Below are 16,232 nucleotides of genomic sequence, written 5' to 3' on the forward strand. Positions count from 1 at the left end.
TTAGTGGGCAGAGCAAGGAAATGCTTGTGTGTGTGCTGACACGTGCCTGAACTCAGGGGGAGACATTCAGTCTTTGGGCTTGCTGGGTGGTGGTAGCTGAGGTTTTGTCGAGATCAGCTTTCTCAGGATAAAAAGCTGTTTCTTGTGACTGAGAGATTATATCATAAATGGACTTTGGATTTCATGGAATGCTTTTATGCATTTATTGAGATGATTATATAATTTTCTTTTTTAGTCTGTTAATATGGTGAATTACATTAATTGATTTCTTAAAGCCTTTTATTTTGAAATAATTAGAGATGTACAGGAAATCACAAAGCCAGTACAGAGAGGCGCCATATACTTACATTAATTGATTTTTAAAATATTCACCCAGGGGCGCCTGGGAGGCTCAGTCATTAAGTGTCTGCCTTCGGCTCAGGTCATGATCCCAGGGTCCTGGGACCGAGCCCCGCATCAGCCTCCCTGCTCGGCGGGAGGCCTGCGTCTCCCTCTGCTGCCACGCCCCCTGCTTGTGCTTCTGCTCTGGCTGTTTCTGTCTGTCAAATAAATAAATAAAAATAAAAATGAATGTTCAACCAGTCCTGAAGTCCCAGATAAGCCCCACTTGGTTGTGATGTATTTTCCTTTACACATGTTGTTGGATTTGGTTTGTCATACGTTATTCGGGACCTGCATGTCTATTTTTACGAGGCTATCAATCTGTAGTCTTCTTTTGTTGCAATGTCTTCAGTTTTGACAAAAGTTACCAAGTATTTCCTTCTCTTCTATTTTCTAGAAAAGATTGTGTAGAGTCAGTATTTGGTCTTCTTTAAATATTTAGGAGAATCTCCTGAGAATCTGGAGTTTTCCTTAATAGGTATAGGACTCCCTGGCCATCTGTTTCTTCTTTAACATAGTGCCTACTGAGGAGCTGGTTCATTTCACACAAGGTTTTGAATAGAAGGCATAATGTTGCTTGTGGAAGTCCCTCATTATTCTTTAATTTGTGAAAAATATTTGGTAATATCCCTTCTTTTGTTCTTGATATTGGTAAATTATTTCTTCTTGTTCCCCCCCCCCCGGTCAATCTGGCTGGAATTTCATGAATTTTATTCATCTTCTCAAAGAATCAACTTTGGTTTCAACTGATCTCCTCTGTTTTTCTTGTTTTCTTGTTATGTTGAGTTATATTACGTACAATTACACTGACTTATCCTTCCATTTTCAAGTTTATTAAGTTACAGCTTAGAGGGTTGATCTGGTACCCTTCTTCCTTTCTAATGGGAGCATTTACTACTATAAACTTCCTTCTCCTTTCGCTGCCCCCACCAGCCTGATCTATTGGCCCTTGCTGGCTCCGATTCCATAATCCCTGGATTCAGTGCACATATTTGAAGGGCAATGGGACTCTCACACAATGGGATTGGCAGGCAGGCAAACCTCTAGGTGCTGAGCATTTGGACTTCCACATCCTGCAGCCCGAGGCCACTAGAGCCAGATTCATCCTCTGTTCCTGTTCTCACTCGCCAGGAGGACGTGAGATAAGGGAACATGGAAAGCTGGCTGGATTGCTGAGATAATCATGCCTGGCAGGAGAGAGTCATGTTTTTATTACAAAGATCCCCTGGGGTGGGGACTCGCGCTTCATCTTCTCCTCTCCCCACTTTCAGCTCCTGGCAGAGAAGACTGAGAGGTGGCATTTTGGATCATTAGAGACAAGTTCTGTGGGCGGGACCCCGAGGGCAGCTGAGCATCCTGTCCTGGGAAGAGCTCAGATGAAGCCCCCTTGTCCCCATGCCAGCCCTGTGGTCTGCAGATGCATGCACTGTCTTTTGCCTCCTGAATGTCCATGTGCCCAGTGAGGCCAGGCACTTCTTATACATAGTGGACAACATTCAAGAAAGGTGAGAAAGGAAGGTTCTGGTTTTGGGCTGGCAAGTGTGAGTCCAGTAAGTGGACTTATTCCCAGACTGTGTGTGGATTTTTCTGTGCCAGCTGATTAAGGCACACCGCCAGGTGCCCTTTTGCTGATTTACGTAAAGTAAACTTAACATCAGCTGTGTACTAGCCACCTGGATCTTATTCAAGGGTCCTGCTTAGCCAGCCCTGGCAGCCTGCATTCCTGCAGGCAAACACAGATCCTCCCACAAGCTCATGTGGGAAGTTAATAGTTGACCTAAAATGTGGCCTGGCACAGAGCTGACTGCATCATGAGGCTGGGCCGTCCATTTCCAAGTCAGTTACTGTGAGGCTGTCCATTTCTGGGGAGCAACTTCTGCCTGCCCCACAGTATTTTCAGTCCCTCCTGGAGCCCTACAAGAAAGGAAGATACCATACCCTATTGCTGATGAGGAGACTGAGCCTCAGAAAGGCCCATGACAGAAGCTGCAGGACACAGCACATCCCAGGAGAGCTAGGCGTCAAGGCCACGGTCCTTGCCATACTGTCTGCTTGACCCTTTGGGGAGTGCTGTGCACCCTGAGAACACTTTGACTTTGACAGATGACCTAGGTGGACAAGTATGAATTTAAAAGCATTGATGTGTGTAGAGGGCACAGCACGGGCTGGCCACAAAGCACTCTATTACGTCTCTGCGAGGTGATTCTTGGTGTCACTGCCATTTTGGGGCCTCCCTGAGGCTTCAGTGCCTTGATCGCCCAATGCCTTTGCCTCCCAAGCTTCAGATGCACCCATGCTGCAGCCCCAGAGAGTCCGGGAGCCCCGCTCAAAGCCCAGTGTGCCAATCTGTTCATGTTCCATGACTTCCTTTAAAACAAGTTAAGAAAAGCAGGAAAGAACACACAAAAGGGACAGGAGTTGTTTTCCCATGTGTGGTCTATCTTCACGTCGTTTTCCTATTTCCCTTTCTAAATCAGTGTAGTAGGAGAAGAGTGGTGTCTTGTTACTGTTTTGGTTTGCATTTCTCTGACTCATGTTGACTTGAGCATTTTGTCTTATGTGAACCCTTTGGGTTTCTTCTATTTTAGGTTGCCTTTTTATTCTCTTTCTTTCTTCCTTCCTTCCTTCTGAGGATTGTTCTTATATTTTCCTTGTTGGTTTTCAGGGGTTCCCTGTTCCTTCTGTACCTTTCATGATATGGCAAACACCTTTCTCATTCTGTCCTGGGACTACTGGCCTTACCCATCGTGTCCTTCCTGAGCAGAAGTTCTTGTTATGATGTGAGCAAGTGTACTGGCTTCTTTCTCATTATTTGTGTTTGTTGAGCTTGTTTGGGGAATCACCTGCACCCCAAAGTCACAAAGGTGGCTCCCAACCCTCCCTCTAACTTGGAAGTTGCACTGTTCACCGCTCCTGGAGGGGTACACTGTATATCCTGTTTGGGGAGGAGTTCAGCCTGGTTTGCTCCCCACAGACAGCCAGCTTTTCCATCACCTTCCCTCAATGACCTGTCCCCCCATGACCTGCACGGACTACTTGCTGACTGTGGGTGTTCAGGTTCTCCATCTCCTCTCTCCATGAGTCCACGTGCCTCTTCTTGGGCCTGAACTTGCGTGTTTTGTGATGATGGCTATGCTTTTAGTCTTACTGTCCCACAGGGCAACCTTTATGATATCCTAACCTAAATTCCTGGAAATAAACCCCTCCTGGGCCCTGGGAACACAACTTAAATCAGTGAAACCCACAGAGTAAGGAGGATTTTCTTGGCCATTTAGTTCTGCCTCCCTTCCCACCCCAGTGGAGGAACCCCTTCTTGGAGACCTGCTAGCGTGCAGTCCACCTGGCTTAGGGGCTGTGCCTCACACCTGCACATCCAGCCAACGCAGGTGGCTTCTTCCAAATAACTTGGGTCTTGATGGGCTTCAGTATAGAAAGCCTTCCCAGGGAACAGTTGTGGGGCACAAAGAGCCTGGCTTCCAGTCAAAAATCCTATGCGTGATCTATCAGGCCCGGCCACGGGCAATCACAAAGGCGTCACCCAGCGGGGGACACAGGATGCCCCACCACACACCATGCTTGGGACACAGCCAAGGCACTGCCCTCCTGGGGGAACTGCAGCAGGGACCCAGGTCTGCCAGCCCCCCTCGGAGGACCGTCTGCATTCGTGGCCCTGGCACCTCCATCAGAGGCCTCCTTGTAGGGCGCCTGGAAGCTACTTTCCTCCCCTCCCCACTCTGACTCAGTACCCGGTACTTTTCCATGCCCAGCCTTCCCTCCTCCTCTTTCCTGGGCCCCAGGGCTCATCAACCCATGGGAAACTTTTGTCCTGGGCTCCTAGGCATGACCCCCACCACATGGGGGTGGAAGGTCAGTGCTTCCTGTGGCTTTAGCCTCTTGCTCACACTACTGCAGTGGGTGATTGAAGTCTTCACTGCTTCTGCCAGTTTGCATTGCTGTCATTGGCTCCCCCAACATCTGGCAGCTCAGCTGGGTCCTTGACGGGGGACATCACCACCATCCCATCTTACAGACAAGTAAACTGAGACTCTGAGAGGTCTGTTTACTCACACCTCTAAGATTGTGGCCCGGACCTTAAGACCTTGAGGCTGTTTTAGGACCTCTCATGTAGCGAGTTTCGAGTTTGTGTATTTGTGGTTCCCACCACATCTTTCTGCTGAATTACAAGGACCTTGAGGACAAAAGGAGTTTCTGAAGCTGCCCTTTCAAAAAGCCTTTGTAGAATAAACAGAGACCACCTAAATGAGAGGCAAAGGCTGTTTACTCCAAGCTGGCTGAAACAGGCGGTACCCCACTAGCCCCGGGTTTGCTCAAAGCAGGGAAGGGAGAGAACTTCTAGTGGAAAGAGAGAAGCTCATATGGGCCCCACAGGGACTGTGGTGTGGGGAAGCTGCAGGTAGCTACCTCGAGGTGGCCCCCCCACGTGATTGGTTAAGGGTGAGGGAAGGGGTCCCTTGTTGGCCAAGTGCCGGCTATTTGGGGCTGATGGCTTCCAGGCTGGCTGGTGCGGAGGCCAGCTGGTAGGTGGCCCAGCCAGGCTCTGCTCGTGCATACAGCCTCTCAGCTGAATACAGCCGCTGCAGTGACTGCGTGTCTAACTGATTAGAATAAACCTGCAGGGCTTCATCACCGTCTGACTTTCTCCCAGTGGCTCTGATTTTGTAGACTCGGTCACCCCTCATCCCTGCATCCAGCAGGAGCGTTTCCAGGGAGGTGCACACCTCTCCACCCATGTTAAGCTGGGAAACCCTCCAGCTGTGTGTGCAGCCCGCAGACGAGGCGTAGGTGGGAACCGGATGCTGACGACCAGGCATCTGTCAGAGCAAAGCCGGCTCATCTGCATGGGCTGCAACGGCAGGGGTGGGGCTGGGGGAGGACAACCAGGAAGGCTCTGTTCAATCAAACAATGGAGGGAGAGGCTCTCCCGGGATTAGCCGGATTCAGGGTTCCCCTGCTGCTAGTGCTGCCGTGCCCCAGGGCTCCGCCAGGCTGCGGCACCTCTGGGCGCTTGCCAGGGGCTGGGGGTGGACTCGCACGTCCTGGATGAGGGGCCAAACCCTGGTGCAGCCTCAGCTGAAACGGCCCACTGGCCGCAGCGCCTCTCAGCGTTTTGAGGGTGAATTTAGGACCTAGTATTTCCTTAGAGCCCCACACGCTGCAGGGACCCTGACCAGTCAAGACCCTGCAGCATGCAGAATCCGACCCCCGGGGCTGTCCAGCCCAAGGCCCCGTCCGAGTCTGGGTCCCGGAGCACAGGCTTCCCTCGAGATGCCCATTTCCTCTCTAGAGTTGGTCTGGGACCCGTGCCGACACATACCCCTGCCCCGGGGGCGCCCTTGTCCTTGGCGGGCGCAGACCCTTCTCCCACGAGTGCGACGCGCCCCCGCCACCTGCTCCAGGGAGCCGCTGCATTCAGCGCCCACTCCCCTGGTCCCCTCTCCGCGCTCTCTGCTTGCGCTTTGTAACACATAAGTAATGACGGCAACGCGAATATGCCGACGTCTCCTCTCAGCCCTCTCAGAGGTCATCAGACGTGTCCTCCCGACATTGCTGCCCCCCCCCGCTGGCCCCCACCCCCCCATCGGCCCCCACACTGTGCACAGGCTTCCAGCTGAGATCAGCAGGGGGCTGCTCACCTCCCTCCCCGAGCTGTTTCTCCACTGCACAGGGTGCACGGCACACATGGGCAGGTCCCGTCCTTGTCGCCGCCCCTCTCCCGAAGGATCTCAGTGTCCCCTGCTGTACCCAAGGCTTGCTGGTGACCCTCTCTGTACCCTGCAGCCAGTCACTGGGATTGGCAGCTGTGATCTCGGTGGCCCTCCTTGCCTGCGGTTGGCCAGGCTGGGCGGGTCTGTGGTCTCCAGGGCGCTTGCTGCCTCTGGCTCTTGTCCTGTGAGTCCCTGGGGACGCAGCCCTGCCCGGTTCCCGCTGGGGGTGTTTAAGGTAGCGGTGTGGATCATTCTGACTCCTCCGCCCTGCCCGCCTCCTGGTGCTCGGCCAGCCGGTTCCTTGTGCGGCAGCCCCTGCAGCCCCGCTCAGGGTGTCCCCCACCCCACGCCTCCCCCGACCCCACACCAGCCACTCACTTTATATGCCGTCTGGTTATTTCTTCTGTGCACTTGTGGGCCTGTCCTCTGCACTCGTTTCAGAGACAGTTTTCCTTCTTAAATTCCCTTGATTTAAGGGAGGGGAAATAGACTCTACCTTCTGCGTGGTGACTCGCTTGTCCTCGCCCCACCACCTTTATGCAGCACACCCGCTGGCTGCCTCCGATGCCTTCACCCCAGCAGCGAGCAGTGCTGAAGGGGCAGGCCTGGCTGAGGAGGGGGTAGGGGCTCCCAGCTCAGCCGGCTCTGTCCTCCGGGAGTGGTGGGGACCACCTGCTGACCGGCAAGGGCCCTCGTGTCTCAGAGGCCCCTCTGCCACAGGGATGGCCACCCGCCATTCTCATGCTTCAGCCTGACTCCACTTTTTGCAAAAATCGGGTTGTTGTCCTCATGTCACCCCCACACCCGCTGGGGCCACAGCCCTTGTTGCTTCAAGGAAGATCACTAGTTTGACCCCTAACGGAGGGAGTTCCTGGGATTTCTGGATTCTTCTGTGGGCTGCCGGAGAGCTGTGGGCCAGTGTCTGCCCCAGACCATGGGGTCTGGTTCAACGTGACTGCTGTGGGCAGCCATGTGACCTAGGCCCCTGAGGAGGAGCAGTGCTCCCCTGCCTCGCTGAGAAGGAGCTCCCCACCCTGCCTGGTCACCTGTTGTCTGTGCCCACATTTGGACAGCAGAGGGCTGGGTGTCCTTAGTCTGTCCACTGATGAAGGCCTTAGGGGTCTTCCCGGGGGCAGGGACTCAGTCCCATCCTCTGAGCCACACCAGCCTGGGCAAGGGCGTAGAGGGGATGAACTTAGCCCATGGGGGCACCTGCAAGCTGGCAAACGCCCCCAAATATTAGCCATCTGTCATACTTAGTTAGCAACTACTGTATACCAGGGGCTGACCACACACTTCTGGGAACACGGAGGTGCCGTAGTGTCCGTCCCTTACAGGCCACACACTCAGGAGAGGACACAGGCCACTATGCCCCAGACCGGTGCAACGTGGCCTGTGTCAGCACGGGAAGCCCTCGAGGGCCGCGGTCACAGGTCTCTTGTCCAGGGAGGCTGCTTCCTCCTAGAAGGACTCCTCGTGTTGAGGACTATGGCTCCTGTTGGGGGGAGGGTGGGATGTCTGACGGACCACACTGGACCTCAGGTCAGCCTCCACTGTCATCGCCACAGGGCCTGCTGGCCTTGCTGACCCAGCCATAGCGTGGACTGAGTGTGGGCTCCGGGCCCAGCACCCCCGTGTCTGACCCAGGCCTTAGCAGGGTCCCTGTGTCTGAGGGGAATGGCTTCGGGAATGCCTACTTCATTCCTGCATGCCTGGTCATTCACCCCAGGCCACGGCCAGGCATGCAGTGGCCAGGTCGGGCAGGGTCCAAGCCGTAGCCGTGGGCTCTGCCCCAAGCCAGCACCTCCTTTCTAGAGGCTGGGCCCCTCGAGCTGGTCCAGAAATGCCTCCTCGGGCCACAGACGCCGTCTGGGTTCCCTGTTTTCCCTTCCCATCGTCTGGCCTCAGCTGAGGCCAGGCCAGCCCGTCAGCTATGTTCTGATGACCTTGAACTGTAAGGCAGAGGTTCTCCAGGGGTGTATCTGTCTCTCTAAGGAGGGCACGAGGAGTGGGGCCCAGTCCCAGGGCGGCTTGCAGGTCACACCAGAAGCCACACCCTTCCACAGCACGTGGGGACACGCATCACGGAGCCTGCTGAGAGCACAGGGCATGCCACACTCGGGGTCCCTGGACTGATGGAGCCTGGCTCCTGTAGGGCAGGCACTCCCTGGGGCCGGGCCAGGGACCCCTCCGTCCTCGTTCCCCTCGCATGCTCAACACAGCGCATGGCCACTGACTGGGAAACAGCATGCCACGAAATGTACAAGTGTGGCCCCTTCTGGGCAAAACCCGGGGTGGGGGGCACTACATGTGCATCGTTGACCCTCAGGGCCTCAGCTTCCCCGCTGGTAAAGGGGAGACTTGTGGGGGCCTGCATAACCTACCTGTGGTTTCCCCGACACAGACCTGCGCCCCCTGGACATCCTGGCAGAGGCCGTCCCTGCACACGGCGCCGCGGGCGGAATCAGGGTGACACAGGCCCACGGCGTGCAAGGACTCCAGCTCTCAGCCGCCGCCCCCCACGCCATGAGCTTCCCTGCATCAAGGATTTTCTTTCGATGTGACCTCTTCCCTGAAGAATTTTCGATCGTCATAACCTTGAAAGTTCCCAATCTTCCCCCGAAGGTCAGTGACACTCTTTACTCCCCACGTTCCTGCGCTACATCCTCACCGCCTGAGCACGCAGCGGGCACGGCTGACCTGGACTGTGGCCGGGCACTGTTCCTGGGCTCCAGGATATCTTTGGGGTCAAGGGTGGCCATCCCGATAGGTAGCGAGATCCCCATCACAGCAACTGTGCAAGCAGAGCTGTGGGACCGTTGCTCGGTGTTTACACCGGTAATTCCTGCGACCGTATCTTCTGGCGGGCTGACCTGTCAAAGGCTAGGGATGAGGCTTGGAGTTCCTAGTTTGACGTCTTTCCTCGGGAAAGCAGGCGATCAAATAACAAGAGGGTGCCTTTTGGGGTCCTATTACCTGTGCTTTGCAGTCCTGTCCACCCCAGTGCAGCTAACATTCCTGTCCCCCCACTCGGCTGGACACCCCCAAAGGTGAGGGGCCACGGATGCCCATTGCTGCTTCCCCACAGGGCCTGGGACGGTGCCTGTCAAAGGTCTGTGACCGAGTCAGAATCCTCAGCTAAGGAAGGAAAGCCCTTCGGCCCTAATCCTGTCCCTCCTTGTTGGTTTGCTCCCGGGAAGGCAATGCTGCCCACTGTGCTCTGCGGACGTCGCTTGCGAAAGCCCTCTTGTTCGTGCCTTTGGCTGTGCTGAGTTTTCTTTCTTTTTTTTAAGATTTTGTTTATTTGACAGAGAGACAGATCACAAATAGGCAGAGAGGCAGGCAGAGAGAGAGGGGGAAGCAGGCTCCCCGCTGCGCAGAGAGCCCGATGCGGGGCTCGATCCCAGGACCCTGAGATCATGACCTGAGCCGAAGGCAGAGGCTTTAACCCACGGAGCCACCCAGGTGCCCCACTGCTGAACTTTCTCTTCCAGTCATTGTGTTTTCCCTGTCCTATGTGTTCCATTTTCTTCTGTTTTATATAAATTCCACTTCTCATCTTGTCAGCTACTGTCCTGAGCACGAGTCCAGTATTTGGATGCGTGAACTCCATTCTGTGGACAACTCCCACGTGGGAACTGCCCGCAGGGCTGGCTCTGCTGTCCTCTTCCTCTTGATTTTCCACGGTGCTCAGTGGCATTTATGCGGAGCTGGTGTTTCAGGACCATTTACCCCAGGGCCTCCATAGAGGGTACTAAGGGCTGCGTGTGTGGGGAGCACATTCTGTCCCTGAGGGGACACTGCCCGGGGGACTCAAATTGTGTCACTCCGCAAGCATCTTTTATACACGTGACTTTATTTATGTTGTCTTGAACACGTTCTGTCAATGCAATAACACTGAGCTTATTTCAATAAATGTACGATAATTTTATTTATTTTAAAGATTTTATTTACTTATTTGAGAGGGAGAGAATGAGAGAGAGAAAGAGAGAGAGAGCACGAGATGGGGAAGGTCAGAGGGAGAAGCAGACTCCCCGCTGAGCAGGGAGCCTGAGGCGGGGCTCGATCCCGGGACTCCTGGATCATGACCTGAACCGAAGGCAGATGCTCAACTCACTGAGCCACCCAGGAGTCCCATGTACAAAAATTTTAGAAACCCATTTTATACGTGTGCATTTACACGTATACATACGTGTGTATTGAGTGAAGGGCACTGTGGTGAAGCCCTCAAGCGTGTAAATGACACCACGGGTTTTTGGTTGTATATGAGGGCTGTTCTGAGAAACGTTTCTATACATGGGCCGCTAAGGAGTATTTTTTTAAAGTTTTTATTTAAATTCCAGGTAGTTACATAGAGAGTCGTAACTGTTTCAGATGAACAATACAGTGACTCAACACTTCGAACCTCACCCAGTGCCCCTCAGGACAGGTGCCCCCTGACTCCCCACCCTTATTTCCCCAGCCCCCGCCCACCTCCCTTTGCCATCAGTGAGTTCTCTCGAGTTGAGGCTTTCTTGGTTTGCCTCTCTCTTTCTCTTTTTTTGTTCCTCTGCTCGTTTGTTTTGTTTCTTAAATTCCATATGTCAGTGAGATCATTTGTCTTTCTCTGACTGATTTTGCTCAGCATAATACCCTCTAGCTCCACCCATGTCATTGCAAATGGTGAGATGTCATCCTTTTTTACGGCTGAGTGATATCCCATTGTGGATGTACCACATCTTCTTTATCCATTCATCTGTCGATGGACACCTGGCTGTTTCCATAGTTTGGCCATTGTGGATAATGCTGCTATAAATATCAGCATGCCTGTGTCCCTTCAAATTAGTGTTTTTGTTTTGGGTCGGGGGGTAAATACCCAGTAGTGCTATTGCTGAGTCGTAAGGCAGTTCTATTTTTAACCTTTTGAGGACCCTCCACACTGTTTTCCAGAATGGCTGCCCCAGCTTGCGTTCCCTCCAACAGTGCACGAGGTTCCCCTTTCTCCACACCCTCACCAACACCTGTTGTTTCTTGTGTTGTTGATTCTAGCCATTCTGACTGGTGTGAGGTGGGATCTCATTGTGGTTTGGATTTGTATTTCCCTGATGATGAGTGATGGTGAGCTTCTTTTCATGTGTCTGTTGGCCATTTGGGTGTCTTCTCTGGATAAATGTCTGTTCATGTCTTCTGCCCATTTTTTGATTGAATTGTTTGTTTTTTTGAGTGTTGAGTTTTACAAGGTCTTTATAGATTTTGGATACTCACCCTTTATCAGGTATGTCATTTGCAAATATCTTCTCCCATTCCGTAGGTCGTGTTTTAGTTTTGTTGGTTGTTTCCGTCACTGTGCGGAAGCTTGTTATTTTGGTGAAGTCCCAATAGTTAATATTTGCTTCTGTTTCCCTAGCCTCAGGAGACATAACTAGAAGCATGTTGTTATGGCTGATGTCACAGAAATTACTGCCAGTGTTCTCTTCCAGGATTTTTATGGTTTCAGGTCTCACATTTAGGTCTTTCATTCATTTTGACTTTATTTTTGTGTGTGGTGTAAGGAAATGGTCCAGTTTCATTCTCCTGCATGTGGCTGTCCAGTGTTCTGGACACCATTTGTTGAAGAGACTGTCTTTCTTCCACTGGATGTACTTTTCTGCTTTGTCCAAGATTAGTTGACCATAGAGTTATGGGTTATTTCAGGATTTTCTATTCTGTTCCACTGATCTATGTGTCTATTTTGTGTTAGCACCAAGCAGTCTTGATGATGACAGCTTGATGATGACAGCTTGAAATCCAGAATTGTGATGTCCCCAGCTTTGGTTTTCTATTTTAGGGTTGCTTTGGCTATTCAGGGTTTTTTGTGGCTCCAAACAAATGTCAGGATTGTTTGTTCCAGGTCTGTGAAAAATGTTTTTGGTATTTTGATAGAGATTGTGTAAAATGTGTAGATTGCTTTGGGGAGTATAGACATATCATTGTTATTCGTTCTTCCAATCCATGAGTATGGTATGCCTTTCCTCAATTGCTTTCATAAGTATTCTATAGTTTTCAGATCTTTTACCTCTTTGGTTAGGTTTATTCCTGGGTATCTTACTGGTTTTGGTGCAATTGTAAATGGGATTGATTCCTTGTTTTCCCTTTCTGCTACTTCACTATTAGTGTGTAGTAACGCAACAGACCTGTACATTGATTTTGTATCCTGCCACTTTGCTGAATTCATGAACAAGTTCTAGCAGTTTTTTTGGTAGGGTCTTTTGGATTTTCTAGAATATCATGTTGTCTGCAAATTGTGGAAGTTTGACTTTTTCTTTGCCAATTCAGATGTCTTTTATTTCCTTTTGTTGTCTGATTACTAAGGCTAGGATTTCCAGCACTATGTTGAATAACAGTGGTGAGAGTGGACATGTCTGTCTTGTTCCTGACCTTAGGGGAAGAGCTCTCCGTTTTTCCCCATTGAATATGATGTTCACTGTGGATTTTTTTATATGGCTTTTACTGTGTTGAGGTATGTTCCCTCTATCCCTACTTTGTTCAGGATTTTTGTCATGAATGGATGTTGTACTTTGTCAAATGCTTTCACTGTGTCTACTGAAATGACCATATGGTCGTTATCCTTTCTCGTGTTGATGCGGTGTGTCACACTGATTTGCAAATACTGAAACATCCTTTATTTTGAATAAATTCCACTCAATTGTGGTGAATGTTTTTAAATGTATTGTTGGATTCAGTTTGGTAGTATCTTATTGGGAATTTTTGCATCCATGTTTGTCAGGGATATTGGCCTATAACTCTCTTTTTTTAAGCAGTGTCTTTACCTGGTTTTGGTATCAGAGTAATGCTGGCCTCATAGAATGAATTTGGAAGTTTTCCTTCCTTTTCTATTTTTAAAATAGTTTGAGAAGAATGGCTATTAACTCTTTAAATGTCTGGTTGAGTTCCCCTTGGAAACCATCTGGTCCTGAACTTTTGTTTGTTGGGAGTTTTTTGATTATCGATTCAATTTCTTTCCTGGTTATGGGTCTGTTCAAGTTTTCTATTCCTATTTCAGTTTTGGTAGTTTGTATGTTTCTAGGAATTTATCCATTTTTTCCAGGTTGTTAATTTGTTGGCATATGGTTTTTCATATTATTCTCTTATGATTGTGTTTCTGTGGCGTTGGTTGTGATCTCTCCTCTTTCATTCGTGGTTTTATTTATTTTGGTCCTTTCTCTTTTCTTTTCTTTTTAAGATTTTATTTATTTATTTTCCAGAGAGGAAGAGAGGGAGCAAACAAGCAGGGGGAGCAGCAGGTAGAAGGAGAGGGACAAACAGACTCCCTGCTGAGCAGGGAGTCCATTGTGGGACTTGATCCCAGGACCCTGGAAATCATTACCTGAGCTGAAGACAGATGCTTAACTGACTGAGCCACTGAGATGCCTTATGCTTTCTCTTTTGTTTTTGATATGTCTGGCTGGGGGGTCTAGTCTATCAATTTTATTAATTCTTTCAAAGAACCAGCTCTTAGTTTCATTGATCTGTTCTACCGGGGTTTTTGTTTGTTTGTTTCTGTAGTATTTATTTTGCTCTAATCTTTTTAAAAATAGTTGTATTTATTTATTCAAGAGAGAGAGAGAGAATGAGCAGGAGGGAGGATCAGAGGGAAAGGGAGAAGCAGACTCCCTGACAAGCACCCGGGACCCTGAGATCATGACCTGAACAGACACTTAACCGACTGTGTCACCCAGGCATTCGATTTCTGCTCTAAACTTTATTATTTCCTGCCTTCTGCTGGCTTAGGCTTTATTTGCTATTCCTTTTCTAGCTCCTTTAGGTGTAAGGTTAGGTTGTGTATTTGAGACTCTTTTTGTTTCTAGAGAAAGGCCTGTATTGCTATATACCTCCCTCTTAGAACTGCCTTTGCTGCAGCCCAAAGATTCTGAGCTATTGTGTTTTCATTTTCATTTGTTTCCCTGTATTTTTTAAATTTCCTCTTTAATTTCCCGGTTAACCTGTTCATTCTTTAGTAGGATGTTCTTTAACCTCCATGTATTTGTGTTTCTTCCAATTTTTTTCTTGTGTTTGACTGAAAGTTTCATAGTGTTGTGCTCTGTTAATATGCATGGTATGATCTCAATCTTTTGGTACCAGTTAAGACCTGATTTGTGACTCAGTGTGTGGTCTATTCTGGAGAATGTTCCATGTGCACTCAAGAAGAATGTGTATTCTGCTGCTTTAGGATGGAATGCTCTGAGTATATCGTTAAGTCAATCTGGTCCAGTGTATTGTTCAAAGCCCTTGTTTCCTTGTCAATCTTCTGCTTAGATGATGTGCCCATTTCTGTGAGTTGGATGTTAAAGTCTCCTACTATTACTGTATTATTATCAATGATTTTCATTATTATTATTATTATTATTATTATTATTGTTATACATCATTTTTTAAAATTAACACATAATGTATTATTTGCCCCAGGGGTACGGGTCTGTGAATCGTCAGGCTTACACACTTCACAACACTCTTAATAGCACATACCCTCCCCAATGTCCCTAACCCAACCACCCTCTCCATAGCCCCCTCCACCAGCAACCCTCGGTTTGTTTTGTGAAATTATGAGTCTCTTATGGTTTGTCTCCCTCCCAATCCCATCTTGTTTTATTCTTTCCTTCCCTACCCCCCAAATCCCCCACTTTGCCTCTCAAATTCCTCATATCAGGAGATCATCTGATAACTGTCTTTCTCTGATTGACTTATTTCACTCAACATAATACCCTCTAGTTCCACCCACATCATTGCAAATTGCAAGATTTCATTTCTTTTGATGGATGCATAGTATTCCATTGTATATATATACCACCTCTTCTTTATCCATTCATCTGTTGATGGACACCTAGGTTCTTTCCATAGTTTGGCTATTGGGGACATTGCTGCTATAAACATTTGAGTGCACATGCCCCTTCGGATCACTACATTTGTATATTTAGGGTAAATACCCAGTAGTGCAATTGCTGGGTCATAGGGTAGCCCTATCTTCAACTTTTTGAGGAACCTCCATGCTGTTTTCCAGAGTGGCTGCACCAGCTTGCATTCCCAACAACAGTGTAGCAGGGTTCCCCTTTCTCCACATCCTCGCCAGCATCTGTCGTTTCCTGACTTGTTAATTTTAGCCATTCTGACTGGTGTGTGGTGGTATCTCATTGTGGTTTTGATTTGTATTTCCCAGATGCTGAGTGATGTGGAGCACTTTTTCACCTGTCTGTTGGCCATCTGAATGTCTTCTTTGCAGAAATGTCTGTTCATGTCCTCTGCCCATTTCTTGATTGGATTATTTGTTCTTTGGGTGTTGAGTATGATAAGATCTTTATAGATTTTGGATACTAGCCCTTTATCTGATATGTCGTTTGCAAACATCTTCTCCCATTCTATCAGTTGTCTTTTGGTTTTGTTGACGGTTTCCTTTGCTGTGCAAAAGCTTTTGATCTGGATGAAGTTCCAATAGTTCATTTTTGCCCTTGCTTCCCTTGCCTTTGGTGATGTTTCTAGGAAGAAATTGCTGCGGCTGAGGGCAAAGAGGTTGCTGCCTGTGTTTGCCTCAAGGATTTTGATGCATTCCCTTATCACATTAAGGTCTTTCATCCATTTTGAGTCTATTTTTCTGTGTGGTGTAAGGAAACAGTCCAGTTTCATTCTTCTGCATGTGGCTGTTCAATTTTCCCAACACCATTTGTTGAAGAGACTGTCTTTTTCCTATTGGACCTTCTTTCCTGCTTTGTCCAAGATTAGTTGACCATAGAGTTGAGGGTCTATTTCTGGGCTCTCTATCTGTTCCATTGGTCTATGTGTCTGTTTTTGTGCCAGTACCATACTGTCTTGATGATTTCAGCTTTGTAATAGAGCATAAAGTCTGGAATTGTGATGCCACCAGCTTTGGCTTTCTTTTTCAACATTCCTCTGGCTATTCGAGGTCTTTTCTGGTTCCATATAAATTTTAGGATTATTTATTCCATTTATTTGAAAATAAAACGATGGTATTTTGATAGGGATTGCATTAAACGTGTACATTACTTTAGGTAGCATGGACATTTTCACAATATTTGTTCTTCCAATCCATGAGCATGGACCATTTCCCCATTTCTTTGTGTCTTCCTCAATTTCTTTCATGAGTACTTTATAGTT

General features: G+C 48.9%; 1 protein-coding gene across 1 annotated transcript in view; it reads left to right on the plus strand.

Annotated features, from left to right (window-relative positions):
* The window catches only part of TSPEAR (thrombospondin type laminin G domain and EAR repeats), a gene marked incomplete at both ends in the record, with an annotated part of 162,195 nt that overhangs the window by 94,384 nt on the left and 51,579 nt on the right, over positions 1 to 16,232 (plus strand). The window contains one exon of the mRNA XM_080797667.1: positions 8,512 to 8,732. Within this exon, the coding sequence (XP_080653793.1) occupies positions 8,512 to 8,732 (221 nt within the window). The remainder of the gene's footprint in view (positions 1 to 8,511; positions 8,733 to 16,232) is intronic.

Source organism: Martes martes (genome assembly GCF_963455335.1).
Source record: "Martes martes genome assembly, chromosome: 1".
NCBI lineage: Eukaryota > Metazoa > Chordata > Mammalia > Carnivora > Mustelidae > Martes > Martes martes.